The sequence below is a fragment of the Chaetura pelagica genome, unplaced genomic scaffold (assembly GCF_000747805.2).
Source record: "Chaetura pelagica isolate M959 unplaced genomic scaffold, ChaPel_1.0 scaffold308, whole genome shotgun sequence".
NCBI classification, from domain to species: domain Eukaryota; kingdom Metazoa; phylum Chordata; class Aves; order Apodiformes; family Apodidae; genus Chaetura; species Chaetura pelagica.
This window is the reverse complement of record NW_009954442.1, coordinates 1915619-1930881: the sequence shown is the minus strand read 5'-3', so window position 1 is coordinate 1930881 and position 15263 is coordinate 1915619. Positions and strand designations below refer to the sequence as shown.

General features: G+C 34.6%; 1 protein-coding gene across 1 annotated transcript in view; it reads right to left on the bottom strand.

The window, feature by feature from the left end:
• The window catches only part of DMD (dystrophin), a 909379-nt gene that overhangs the window by 333273 nt on the left and 560843 nt on the right, over window positions 1-15263 (bottom strand). Inside the window, exons 48-49 of the mRNA XM_010004489.1 lie at window positions 13514-13615; window positions 9205-9325 (exon numbers count right to left, since the gene is read on the bottom strand). Coding sequence (XP_010002791.1) covers window positions 9205-9325; window positions 13514-13615 — 223 coding nt within the window. The remainder of the gene's footprint in view (window positions 1-9204; window positions 9326-13513; window positions 13616-15263) is intronic.

The following is a 15263-nucleotide window of genomic DNA, read 5'->3' as shown; positions in this document are numbered from 1 at the left end:
CCCCCCCCCTCCCCCGAAGGACAGGAGTCTTTTTGAGTAAGCAATTGCTGAAGTTGTTACAAAAGGGTTTCATGAAAATGGATGTTTTGTACTACAGCAGTTGTGCTGTTCCATCAAATTCTGTCACATACGTGCCTTATGAAAAAAGCTGTGACAACATCTGTCACAAATGATGCAAGCACCCCTCAGTATTCCTTTTGTCAGTAGAAGTAACAAGTTCCTTGATTTAGTATGCAGCTTTCAATTGAACTCCAATCTTTATGACAACAATTTACATTTCCAGTGTACTGCTACTGGCATGCAACCAAATTCTGGAAACTTTCTTTGATATAAGGAAAAGCACATAGTGCTAACAGCTTCAACTATTAGTCTCACGAAATACACGTCTTCTAATTTTTTAAGATCTACAAATTGGTTTAGAAGGCATAAATTGGTATCATAGCCAAGGAGAAATCTGAAGAAAAAAGTATAAAACATTATACACAGAGTCACCTCTTAAGAATGTCAAAGAGCCAATCACATTTTAGGAACCACGTAGTTTAAAAAAAACACCACAAAAAACAAACAACAATGAAAAACTCAGAACAGCTTTGAAGAAGCTCTGAAATTATGAGTTCAGTTATTAGCTAATTTAATAGCATTACAGTATTAATTGAAAAATTTAGAACTCTAACATTGTTAGAGAGAAGTACTGCAGAATTAAAAGCAGTTGTTCAAAGTTAGAGAAGACAACATCATCACTGCCACTTTGTTTTTGACAAAGTAATTCCCCTAATCTCTGCAAGCATCTTCTGTTCTTTCATCATAAATGTTAAGATATCTTGCATCATACTACTTTGTGAAACTCTTGTCAAGCTTTCTCATGAAAACACATATAATGCCCACTTACCACATCAAACTAAACTCCGTATCTCTTCCAGCTATTTTAGTTTGATCGCAGGAAAACTGTCTTTGGGAACTTATGTGTCATCTGATCACTGAGCCATTTTTGAAGGAAATATCAGTAATGCAAATCTCTAGCTGTGTATCTCCATGACTATGTTGCCTGCTACTCCACACTGACACAAACAAAGCAGTCTGATATTCCAGTGACATATAAACAGCTGGACTAAAGAATTTCTTAACTGGAGGAGAAGATTTCTTTTGTCTTTTCCTCATTTTAGCATTCTATAGTTAAGAAACCAGTCTCTATTGTTCATTGTCTCATGCCATCTAACTAGGGTAGAAACCTTAGAAGCAATTATGAGCTTTATGAGCTTTGCTCCTCATTCTCTGTGGTATCCACTTTGCTCATAGTGATTACACTTGCTAACATTCTTTGGTTGGCTCTTTCTCTGTAGAGCAAACCTAATTCTGTGGTAGCTCCAGCCACCACAGAAATATTAAGAAGGATGTCAAAGAAGACATTTCCTGGTAGGATATAACCAGGGCAGCACTGGGCACTGCTCATTTCAGCCAGCTTGCTTTGCTCTTCTAAAAAGACAAAGAACAGCACACACATCAAAAGGACTGTGCTTAGAAAGTCCTACCACTTTCTATGATTCCAGCAAATTAAAGAGATTTTCACATCAGGTAGTTGTCAATAGACCTAATTACTATATAAAAGGAATCAGAAAAAAGAGATTACTTCTATTTGCAAGCCTTTGCTATCTGAATAGTTAGATACTATAATGTCATGTTATAGAAAGGAAGGAGAGAGATTTAAAGCACACACACAAAAAAACCCAAAACAAACCAACCAACCAACACCACAAAAAACAACAACAACAACAAAAAGAGGTGTGATGTAGACTGAAAAAAAAGCAAAAACTTTTTTTTTTTTTCTTTTTTTTTTTTTTATGGAGACATTTTTGACAGGAACTTTAAGGAGAATCCCTTTTTTCCATACCTTCCAGAATGGACTAATTCTAATTCTTGGTTCTGTCTATCTGTGTTTTAAAAATGATACAACTGTGCTGTTGCCACATTTCTTGAAAATTACTAACATTGGATTCTGCAGCATGTACTGAATAAAGTACTAGAGAAAAATAAACATTAATTTAAGTCCTTCCTGACCCATGTTACATAAGCCACATGAAAAAGACCAACCATAACTATAACTTAGTCCTGTGCTCTCACATCGTACAGGTTGTCAATAAAAGTCTGATGAATTCTACAGTATGCTATAATTTAAATTTTTTAGGATTTAATAAAAATTAATCCTGTATATCCTGCTGCTACTTAGTATTGAACAAGAAATTAAATGAAACAAAACAAACTGCAAAGCCTGGTCCTCAGAAGAAAATAACACAGCATATTTTAAAAATGGAATAGTTGAATCAAGTCCTTTGAAAGACTGATTATAGTATTAATCTTATTAACATCATAAATCTTGACAGTTGCACATCAAACAACTTGTTATAGAATAGAACAAAGTTTTTCTATTTTCTTTAATAACAGTAAAGCAGCCAAATCCTGTTTTCACTTTATGATTTACATTTAATGATAGGTATGAGTATAATAAAAATTCTGAATTGTTACCCAGAGTGAATTTTATTTAATCAACTGATCCCTGAAATATCAAAGTAAAAGTCCACATTGTCTTTGTAAACTGCACTGTCACACCTGTTTATTAAGGATACTTTCAAAGAGTAACCTATTGTAAGACTCCTGAAATAGAATGTTAAACATAAAGTTGTAACCTTCTTTCTTTAGATTTAAATAGGTTTTTTGTGGCTTAGGTATATTTTACATACATTTTTAAACTTGTCAGATAATCCAGAAACAAATCCTCACATCAAGATATGCTATAAAGTTCAAGACAGAAATTCTGAGAATCATAAGGGATTTGCGTTTATAAACTTACTTATTATGTTTTTATTCACACAGCTCTGAAGGCAATGTCAGCTTTTTATCTAGACTCTTTTCATTACTTCTCCCTGTTGGTGTTGTAGCACATGCTGTGAATGACCTCCAGACACTCCTGAAGCTATATGCAGAGAGAAAATTGAATCTGAAAGCTTTATTAGACAAGTTTGTCTTCAGCTTGTGTCTGATGTCAGCTGTATTGAAAAATAGAACTGCTTGTGAAACTGGGTCCTGACCTTGAAAAATCTCCAATCAAATGGTAACAGATTCAGCTTTGTGCCATATTGCTATTTGTTAGATGTGTCACATGTGTTAGAAGCAAAAAAGCTTCTTAATGAAAATCAGATGGAATAATCAGGCAGCTTCTTTTCTGAACACAATTGGGAAACTAAATACATGGCTACGTACACACAATACGGCCAAGTCAGGCTGACATCTGTGAACTTCTTTAATACAGAAGTCTTGACAGTAAAAGGAGTCAAAACTAAGAAAATTAAAATTATATAAATAAACTATTATCTTTTTCTTCATCCAAAAGCAACCAAAAAAAATGGTAAAGACAACAATCTATTCCTTTACTACACCACTTTATGTGAGCATGAACAGCCTATGATAGACCAGCTGGCTTAAGGAAGAGACTACTCTTACTGCTTTCCACCAGTTCAGTTAGTCAAGGTATTCTCTGTGATTCTTTCCTACTGCACTGTTCCCTGTTTTTTCCCAATTTTTTCTCTTGCATTTTATTTCAGTAAAACTTTTCATAGAGTTAAACTGAATTATAACTATTTAAAACAGATATTTCCTTTAGATTCTACATGCACAAGTATCCTCAACTATACAATTCTGGACATGGCCATTATTGGAAATAATATTTCTCTTTATTACAACTTTCATGCTAGTGATCTTCTTTACTGGTGCCCTAAAACTAATGTTAGATAGAATGGACTACTAAAACTAGTGTTGCCTTCTAATTCACTGTAGAACTACTTGTGACAACCAATGCATGCTGTGGATTTGTAGCTGCACAGCTATGTGGGGAATGGTTCTGAAATATTAAATATGCACCATGTTCCCCACACAGCATTTAAGTAGCTGATGGTTCTTTTAAATGGTGAATGTTATTCACAATTTATTTTTAAATGTCAACACATTTGCATTAGTATCAAGAATGCAGTAGACGTACACATTCCTAGATTGTTCAGTCTTCCCCAAGGAATTATTCTGTGTATTCTTGGTCTCAATTATACTATACCAGCTGCTATAAACAATACAGATACCATAATTTGTAAATTTGCTTTTGATTTACACTCTGAATACACATTCTGTTGTCTTTTCAGGTGCACTAAATAAGTGCACAAAAATTTTTTAAGACTAGTATTTGGAAATTTTGAGAAACAGAGTTCTGAACTACAGCATATGGGTTAACTCAAGGACTGTGCATAACATATAAACAATTACTGCTTCAGAACACATTAGCTATGAAATACTACCAAAAATAAAATAGTATCTATGGTGCGTTTTTGCCCAAAGCTAGTTGTTGTAATTTCTTTTCTTATGTTTTTGTCTTTGTGTCTTGAATGTCTCTTAAAAGTAAATGATTTGTTTGTTTTTAAAGAGGCAGTGGGACATTTCATGATCCAGCTCTGAAATCCATAAAATCAATATATTTCAACAGTTGTACTTTCAAAAACAGAGTGTCCTTCATCACCACTGAAAATATTACCCAAATACCATATTAGAGATTTAACAGGGAGTCTTCAGAATGCACGATATTGCTATGCTCAATCTGTACATCTTTCTATCTTAGAACTAATCACTACAGAATAATAGGTCACTCAACTACGCATTTGATAAAAAAATAAACCAAAATTCCAGATGCATAAAATACAGAGGTCACTGGATTTTAGTTTTAAACTCTATTTCATCAAGGTATATATTTTCATATACATGCTTTTGTTTGCTGCTAATTTTCATGAGAAACCTACAGTTTCAGGAATTCTATATTTTTAGTAGCATCAGTATATGCTTCCTATGTTATGTTACATTCCAAACAATGCATATGAATTTCAGCTGTATTAAGCTACAGTGGCACATATACTCAGAGAGTAACATTAATGATACTTTTCAAGAATTGTTTTCTAAAATTTTACAGACCTAGAACAAAGCAGCATGCCTAATCCAGGTGGGGACTAGTTTAATGGAGAAATAAGGCAAATTAAACTTTCCCAAACTGAAGGAGAACTACCTTAGGATGAACTTCTTCAACTAAAATCTCAAAGGATGAGCAACTGAAACTCTGCTGTCACTAATTTCCCCAAATTCACAAATATAATTCCTTCAAGTCACACCCTCAAACTATAAACTATAACCCTATAAACTATAGAGGTGATGGCTGTAGTTTATTTATTTTTTACACCCCAGCTGAATATATGGGGCAATAAGTGATGAATTCTGTTTTGGTTAAATCAGCTGTTGAGTTGCTGCAGCTCACAATCCTTGCATTACAACCTGCTTCTAATGAATTCAGCTTGATAAATCACTTCTCTCCTATTCTCCCTTATTCTGTTAAATGAATCATAGAATCATAGAATGTGTGGGGTTGGAAGGGACCTTTAAAAGTAATCTAATCCAGCCCCCTAAAGTACACAGAGACCTGTTTCACTAGCTCAGGTTACTCAAGAGTCTGGTCAAACCTGACCTTGAATGAGATGGGATGTCCACCACCTCTCTGGGCAACCTGCTCCAGTGCTTCACCTCCCTCATTGTAAAGAACTTCCTCCTAATGTCTAATCTAAATCTACCCTGCCATTGCCCCTCATCCTATTGCTACAACTCTGTGCAACTCTTAACTATGTTACAATTCATAAACCAAAACTAACTCTTGTTTTCTTTCTTTTTTTTAGACATGCTACCAAGGAACGCTCCAAAATAACTATTTTTCAGCTATTTTTAGTTAGTTTCATTACCTTCAAGTATAGCACGGTTGAAAGTGGCCAAAATTTCCCCCTAATGTCTTACTTGAATGAAGGCAAGTAACAGAAAATGTCTTACTTGGGATCAAAGTCTGGAATGCTTTTCACCCCAAAATGTATTCAGAGGGGTTAGTAAAGCACTGTATAACCAAACTTATTAAGTACATACAGTGGTAGCACTTCTGTACAAAGAAGTAATATGAATGTTAATGATATTGTTAAAATCTGTCCCTCCTGTAAAAGCACATTCCAAAATTGCATTTCTCTCAGCTTAAAATGTTTTCAAACTGCTGGCTAAGCAATGCATCAAGGTATTTGGATAGAGACATTCACACAATTTCATGTTACCATGACAAGTACAGATAGCAAGTGTGATTTCCTTCCTGAATCTTCTTGTTTTGGAAGTCAATCTTTGCTAAGGTTTCAGACATACCCTTCAGCTAAGTACATTTTCTGAGCTGGAAAAGCAGTTCTTGTTCACTATGCCCGAGGGTACACTGGACTCATGGGATATTAAGGACTTTTTTTAGTGCTTCTTCTGCCAAAGAAACTATAATACACAGACCTAGAAATAATGATAAACAGGGTGTTTTACCTCTGTAACAGTCACCAGATGATATATTTAGCAACACCCTCTGGCTGAGTTCTTGTAGCCAAACTAGACCAGATGACACCTGACAGGGCAGTAGAGGTTAGCAATTATATCTTCATTCCCTGTTCTCAAACACAGACATCAACATTATCAAATTCTGATGTCCACAAAAGTCTCTATAGAATAAGGAAGTGAATAATCAACAGGAGATACTGCAATTGTTTCACAGAGCCCTTTCAAAATAACTTTGTGCATTTTAATATTTTCTTTTAACTACCTTTAATGAGATGATTGTTTAGATTTTAGAAGGCTTTGTTAAAGATTATTCTCTCATAGCCAGTTTGAGCGTCTATGCGTGTGAATGCACAGTACATGAGAATTAGCAACACAGAACATGTAAGACATACAAATGTCTATAATGTAAGTTGTTAAAATAAATACAGAAGTTTTAGCATAGCATAAGAAAACCCATGATAAATACAAGGATACTTTAGTAACACATACCACTTTCTATTTTTGCAGTCTTTCTATCTACAGAAACCTGCTGTCTCAGCCTGAGGATGAGAAGGCTCAGGGGGATCATACCCATGTCTATAAATATCTGATTGGTGGAATAAAGAAGACAGAGCCAAACTTTCTTCACTGATGCTCAATGACTGGATAAGAGTCACCATGCAAAAACTGAAATACTAGAAAATCTATTTCACTAGAAGAGGAAACTTTTTTTTTACTGTGAGAGTGGTTCAAAACTGGAACAGGTTGATGGAAGATATTATAGAATCTCCACTCTTGGAGATATTAAAAACCTGACTAGATATGAACCTGAGTAACCTGCACTAATCGACTGTTTTCAGCAAGCAGAATAGATGCCTTGTCCCTTCGGAACTGTACAGCTCCAATGTATAGATATATCTAATAAATGCATCTATAATGACACAATTGCGGTAAACTGACTCAAATAAAGAAAATTTATGAGTTAGTGTTACAAGCACAGGTTCAAATTTTAAGAGTTCCTGGCAATGAAAGTAAATCAGTCTTACTTCCTGCCTTTACGGAACTCCAGTGCTTTCATTTTCTGCAGGCTAAATTCCACCTGCTGAGCCTCAGAAATGTTAGTAGTTAGTAGTCAGAGCCTACATCTTGAATTAAGGTAAATCAATATTGTTACAATTCTTTATCTAAAGATGCGTTAATATAGGAATCTATTGCATTATTACTCTGTGTTCTCTCTCTTTTCCATTCTTACTGTTTCCTTTGTAAAAGCAAATACTAGCCAATTCACGAACACTTCCTCCCCCCTCTAACATAACCTGCTGACATGCAAAACTGACAAAGTAAGTTTCATGACCCAGCAACACCTGATTACACATCTCCTTCCGTTCCCTCTGTCATTACATGAAATTCTGTAGCATACCTTGGAACAAAATCCTGTAAAACAAAGATACTGTTTTAAAAAATGCTGGTGGCATTTACCCCACTTTAGGAAATAGAAATGATCACCACTGGAACTGCAGCAGTTCTAAATTACCAAAACTAAATTATAGTTCTATATAGTAAGACTCAATGTCATAAGCAAGGCACCTGCTTTGCTTGAATCGATATATGTTATTCTGACAGAAGCTGGACAGTCTACTGGCACTGAATATTCTGGATTCTGTCCATGTGGTAGAATTATTCACGTCTCTGTAAAAACAATTTTTCTGCTTTGCTGTCCTAGAAAATCCCTAGTAGAAGGTAGAGACTTTTCCAATTTCATCTTTTCTTGTATGCTACCCATTAAAACATGTTAAATGCAAGAGAGATCAATAAACTACAAGTAATCAACTCCCAGGTGACTACTGTAGCTGTATCACAGTCTGAGTTACAACCAATCTAAAGGGGAGAGAAAAAATTACTTTCTGCTCCCACATCTGATAAGCAGCTTTTCAAATTGTAGGGGTTAGTAACATTCTTCATCTAAACAACTCAGATAATTCAATATCAAACAAAGAATCTTGGAGACTTTAGAAACTCAGATTTAACCCAGTGCTTCCACTATGTCTTTCTTTTCCACCCCTGCTTAATCACTACATTTCAAAGGAAAGCAGTGGGAAATAAAATCCATTTATCAAGGAGATAAAAATGAGTTTGTAATCCTTGTAGGAAAGCAGCAGGTGCAAAGAGATATGAGAAAAATATCATATAAATACTGCCCAAATAATTTAAATTAAATGCAGATTAGGTGTCTTGTTGTGGATTCATGAACTGAAGACACCCAGAGATGCATATCACAGACTTAATGTTTAACTACAGAATTACTCGTACCGTGTTGTCATACAAACTTTTCCATGAGTACACAAGCTTTGTCTTGAAATAGTCTCAGTTCATTGCCCTACCATAAAAAGTAATTTCAGAATTTCATTCTGTAACCTATTTACTTCCACTTGACCCATAACATTATTATCTTTTAATTTAAGTAATTATTTTCCCTTCATAGTTTTTCCTCCATTAATATACATAGAAAGTGAAAATCTAATGTCTTCATAGAATAAAGAAATGACACTTTGAAGCAGTAATACTTTGAAAAGCATGCTGAAATCTTTTAATCAAATCCATAATCTAATTTGTCTTCTGGGACACATTACACAAAACAGAAAGGAAACTATAAAAAAGAAAGTTAAATGACACACTAGCACATCTCGTATTTACAAGCTAAGGCTGAAATTTCTAAGGATGCAGAATTAATTTAGGTAGTCTCCAGCTATTTTCATTTTAACTGTGTGATTTGTAATTAATTTCAAAAAGTGTTTACACTGAAGCACTTACAGACACCTGAAGAGAAAAGGCCAAATGCTCCTAGTGCTGGCTTTTCCTTTAGTTGTTGAATTAAATGGTTTATTGCCTTCCAGTCAGCATCCAAGTCTTCTAATTTTTTCTAGAATAGAAAATAAAAATATATTAAATTTATAATGCATAAAATAATGCAAGTAAATGTAAAAGAAATTTATTTAACTTATTTTCCTTCATCTGATTGACTATCTGAATTAAACCAGAAATGTAGAAACAGCAATTATGGTATTAGAGTCCTGAAAGCATCATTCTTGCTGAAAGTTTGGCTGCTGTAGCTCAGGGCAAACTGACACTGCATCTGCCTGACCCTGACCAAAGATTGACTTCCTGGACCAATCTCAGCCTGTTCGAAATCTCCATAACCCTGCCCAGCCTGCTGAGGTTGTGTTTGACACTGATCCTCCCAGCAGCCCTGATCCAGACCCCCATCCAGACACAGCCCCTGCAGCCTGCCCTGCCCCTGAGGAGGGGCTCTTGGTGGGTGAGACCCTGACCTGCAGCCCAGTTGGTAGCCCCTGTTGCTCCCTGTTCCCAGGGAGCACTGGCCTGCCCTGCTCCCTGGTTGACAGGCCTCTACACCTTTTTAGGGAACGTAGAACGGCTTCTTCTTTAATATATTGTAGAGAGGTGGGGCCTTTTATCATCACAAACCTGGGACAATCAGTTTTTAAAATAAAAAACAAAGGTGAATGATATGTTAACACAGAACACTTTCTTCCACCTATTTAAAAAGAAAGAGAAAAAAACAAACAGTAAAAAGAAAGTCTTATGAGTCTTCAGGGAGTCACATTTCAGTGTGTGGGCACGCAATCCTGACCAGTAATAGCTAAGTTGTAACTTTTAAACAAAACTTAAATGAAAGTCTGGAGTGTGAATTACATCAGTCCTCAGGTAACCTTAAGAGGCATTTAGACTTGAAAATGTTGCTTCTACCCTTCTTTCTTTCTTGCTCTAAGGACTGTAAAGAAGGATGAAGGAGTGATAATTCTATGCTGGCCACTTTAAACTTTTAAAATGAAGACTGCATTTATTTTTTTTTAAGCTGCTCCCTGATTGCAACAAAAAGGACAGTGCATCAATGCCACTCAGGAATGCTTTTAGTATTCTTGTCTCTAATTCAAGATTAGATATACACTCTAAATCACAATCCAGCTGTGATGAAAGCAGGACACCCATTAAGAAAGGTACTTTAATTGCCTAGAGTCCAAGATGACAGGGGTCGACAGGAAAGGGTTAGGGAACAATATTCATTAAATTGAAGTGTACACACTCATGCATGCACACAGACACTGAGGTAGGACAGTTTTATATTCTGATATGCCAGGGGAGATTTTCTAGATTTTGCCTTAATCTTTGCCACAAATAGTCTAAACCTGCAAAGTTGTTGGTTTGGTTTTTTTATTATTATTTATTTATTTTTATTTCTGTCACCAACAGAAGCCAGAATATTAGTATGAAATCTGGACAAATGCTTTTTGACAGGGCAGGAGAGAACGGATATAATCTGCATTAGGTAATAAACCAACATACTCTCTTTAAGAGCAGTTTAAGGGCTGCTTTAAATATAAAATCACAAGTCAGGAATATCAGAGATTCTCCTTGATAATAGACTATTATCCAGATTAGGCAACATGTAACATGTATGACTCTAAGAAGAGTAGCTAGTTCCAAACTCTTCTGTCAGAATTACAGTTTGATCCCATCTTCCATCTGCCATAAAATTACCATGTGTGCATTAAAATGTTAACTTCTTTAAGCACAATAATTTCACTGTAACTCTAGAGCTTTCATGACAAGTATGAACATCAAAAAAGTTGCACTGAGGAACACTTTTATTAATATATTTATTTATTTCAAATAGCAGCACCTGTGCAATTTAAGTGAAGTTAACATTCGTACACAAACTAATTTCAATGATAGCACTAAAACATGGTAGGAGTATTTAGAGAAAGAAATTATGTAGTCCTGTAAATGCAAGGCTGAGGGCAATGAAAATTAGTTCCTCACAGCTTATTCTGCCACCAAACATGGGAAAGGACAAACTGAGTGCTGTGGTAAGGGAACTACAGCTCTTCCACTGCCACAAAAAGTCTTCCTGAACAAACTGTTCTGTTTAACTGCTGCTAATCATGAGACTGGGGTGTACAGTCTTTCTACTGCCACTGTCACATCAGTAACTTCTACCTCCCTCACCCGCAAAAGCTTTTAAAAAATTAATTTCAAAAGCATTAAATCCATTTTTAAAAAGTGAATAGGTCTGATTATTAAAGTGTTAGTGCTTAAAGGATCACGTCTCATCCCATTCTTGACTCTTGAATCAGCATATACTACAGTTTCATTCGCCAACAAAAATATTTTTAGAAATTCCAATATCAGCACTTTCAGTATGCTTAGTGAAAGTGTGAAAATACATTTATTTCAGTGACATAGCTATAAGATAAGATTAAGTATGTGTCAATAAAAATCAATGGGATTTAATTTACATTCAAAACACTATAATGAGAGTATATTATAAAGGCTGCAAGGATAAAGAGCTAAGCATTAGGAAATGCCAGAGTAAGGTTATGTATGAAAACATTAATTCAGATACAATGCATATAATTGCACCAATATCTTTAATTTCCTGGCATATTCCACTTTGCAGCACAGGAGAGGCTTGCTCTGTGAAAGAGCCTAAAGGATCTCTACTTTATTGAAGAAGTATTGAAAAGAATGAGAAGATTGTGGTGAATGAAGGAAATTAGAGAGAAAAAAAAGGAAGTTAAGACAAAGGTGCTTCAGACAACCAAATAAACCACAAAGTTGTGAAGCAATGCTACACAATTAATTAATGCTTTTAAAGAGGCAGTGTCATTTTTTGTCTTTTTTCTAAGCCACAAACTAAACAAATAAGTGTTGATTTACTGCTCCCAGTATGAATGCCATCCATATCCTGTACTGAATTAGGCAAGGTTCAGCCTAAACCAAAGCTACCACAGGCACTTTAATTAAAGAATTTTCTAAAATTTTGAGTGTTTAACTTTGCAACCTTGGTAATATCTTTTTAAAAACACCTTAATCTGAGTACAAATTATTTCTGCTTCCACAAAACACTTTCTGTGTAAAAAAATAGTTTTATATTTGCTGAAAGGTCTATATTGGAATGTATAAATAGTAGACAGTGCTGGAAGTTACTAATGAAGAGCAATGACAGAAGACCAACTCATTTTAATGGGTGGAAGCTTAAAGAAACCTACATCATCAAAAAAGCAATTCAGCAGTCCTGACAGTATATATTGACTATTGTATGGCTTATTGTACAAGACACTGAACCAGAAATTAACTTCACAAGCCATTCAATTAACTGAACTACAGAATGTAATGAAAAAAGTAAAATGCAATTAAGTAAGGACTAGAAATGAAATATTCAGTACTCCACTAATTTCCTCAAAGACACATTTTATAATATCATTGTCAAAACTAACACTCAAAGAGCATAATAATCTTTATTTAAAGTTATCTTGTTCCAGTAAATCTGCTAGAAATTGGCTGTTTTCAGTGTCTTTGATGTTAACACTTAAAAGAGATAGACACTGAGAAAATTTCTATGTCAGAAGTTTGGCCTAAACAGAACCATTTCACAACATTTATACTACTGTATGTGGTACGTAAAACAAGTACTAGTTCTTCCCCTTGAAAATGCCAGGATTTCCATTCTTTATATGCAATTAAAAAAATATCTAGAAAGCGAAGTGGAGTAAGTAATATGAAATGACTGAACACACTTATTGCAGTGTGATTTTTGTTCTATCATCCATTCAGCATGCAGACAACAAGGGGAAAATAACACTCTAGGATTTCTGTTCAGGTCTATATAGTTTTCTGGAAACTGAGTGTAAAATATCCTTAGAAATCCCTACTATTACCTTTTCTAGAAAAAATGTTAATTTATTTTAATTGACAAAATTTATGAAAGTGGATTTCAAAATAAGTGAATTTTAAAAAGCTTATATGATGTCATTAATTACGCACCAAAAGTTACATTTGCTTTCAATGCAGATTATTCTTGCATAGGTAAAATAATCTTTCTGTCAAAACCAATATTCCTATCACACTACACAAAAATTTTCTAGATGGGAACATTATTTTTTTCCTGGCTATGCAGTCACAGAACAGATGCCATTTGCCAAGTTCTTTCATTGATTTTAAACAGAGCACATCAAGGACAAGTGTACAACAGGGGAAGCATAACCCATTACACAGTAATGGATATTGCTAAAGGTTGCTTCATTACCTTTACTGGATGAGTGGCTGTTTTTTCCTTATATAAATGACACCCTTTAGACAAAACTTCTTCCACATTCGGCTGTTTAGCTTGCACTGCTGCTTCAGTTTCCTGAAAAACAAAAACACATGCCATGTAGATTAACCGTATCATAAGCAATAAGACTGAAAAGTCCTAAAGCTCCATGGGAAGTTGTAAACACTGGCTTCTGGGAAAACTTACAGATAGTAGCAGCAAAGGACAAAGAGGGTCACCAGAGGAAACAAAGAGGGATGGAAAAGAGTCTTGCTAGCAAAATAAACAGCAATAGCAATAGGTCCATTCATCCTGAAGTTTTCAATAAAATTATTATAAGGCTAACACTAATTCATACTACAAAAGACAGGCATAAGAAATCTCAATTAAGCAGCTCTGATTCTTGTCTGTTTGACATTACAAACAGATTAAATGTGCATTGGTTAACATTTTGTTCATACAATACATGACATTAAAACCATATCATGAGATGCAACAATGATGCAGAATTTAGGAAAATTAAGAATATCACTAGAAAATTACTATTAATACTAATAAACTAGCATTTATCTAGTAAAATATTTATGCTAATGAATTAAAAACAAAAAGAAAAGTTGCCAAAAAGTGTAAAAGAAAAGATAAACTACATCTGAAGTTCAAAGAGTCATATTGTTTTAATTTTTGAAGTAATATAAAAACTTTTTTTTTTTTTTTTTAATCTGGATTTATCAGAGATATTAAAATTAACTGGTTGGTTTGTTTTTGTTTTTCTCTCTCCACACTTCCTCCACCTATTTTATATCTTGGTTACCTTTTCCTACTGCAGACCATCCACTGACTCTACGGCTTTGTCTTCTGTCCACAATCTCAGGTATCATTAGTGTGACAGCAGAAAAGATTGCATGGTAGGTTTTTCACTATCTGATCAGACATAACATTTCTTTGGAGGAAATCTGCTATTCTTTGCTGTAAAATAACCTGGTTGAAATCCATGACATCTGAAGTCTCAGAAAAGGATCATTTTGCTCCTCTTTTTCAGCTCAACATAGAAAATATGTCAACAGTGCTGCCTGACATTTTACTTACACAAATTTATGCACAATAAGTAAAAATAAAAAGTATTGATAAATTCATTATCATCTCCCATTTGTCTTTTCAAATATTGTTCATCAATAACAACTTAATTAAAATTTGTCTGATTGCAATGACATTTGAAACAGGTTTGCATTTACTTACTTTTTATTATGCATTTCAATATTGGGAGATGGGAGATTTTTAACCTGGTCATCAAAACCTCATTAAAGTCCTATTTTCTTTCTGTTTCAATACTAGGTTAGCTTTCTACTTCCCTACTCACCATATGAAGAAAATACCTAATCATTCAGAAGTGTTAATGAAGATAAATTTCTGTCTTTCTTGATGGAGACAAAAAAGGCATTTAATATTTCTTTGGTTGGTTGTTTTGTTTCTTGGTGGTGTTTTTTTTTTAAACAACGAAGCCATCTGCAGAATTTTGGTAATGTTTTGTGTTGTGTTATTCTGCATGTCTTAAATACTTACATTATTTCCTAAAAGCACTAGGTATCATAAAAAAATATGTAGCAGGAAAAACACATTTCAATCCCCTGCAGTGTCCAAGGCTATCAAGATCACTATAGGTGCACCTACACTGTTGGTTTACCCTGCACACATGCCTTTCAACTGGATTGCTCAATCTTCCCCACTTGCCAGTGCTTGGTTTCCA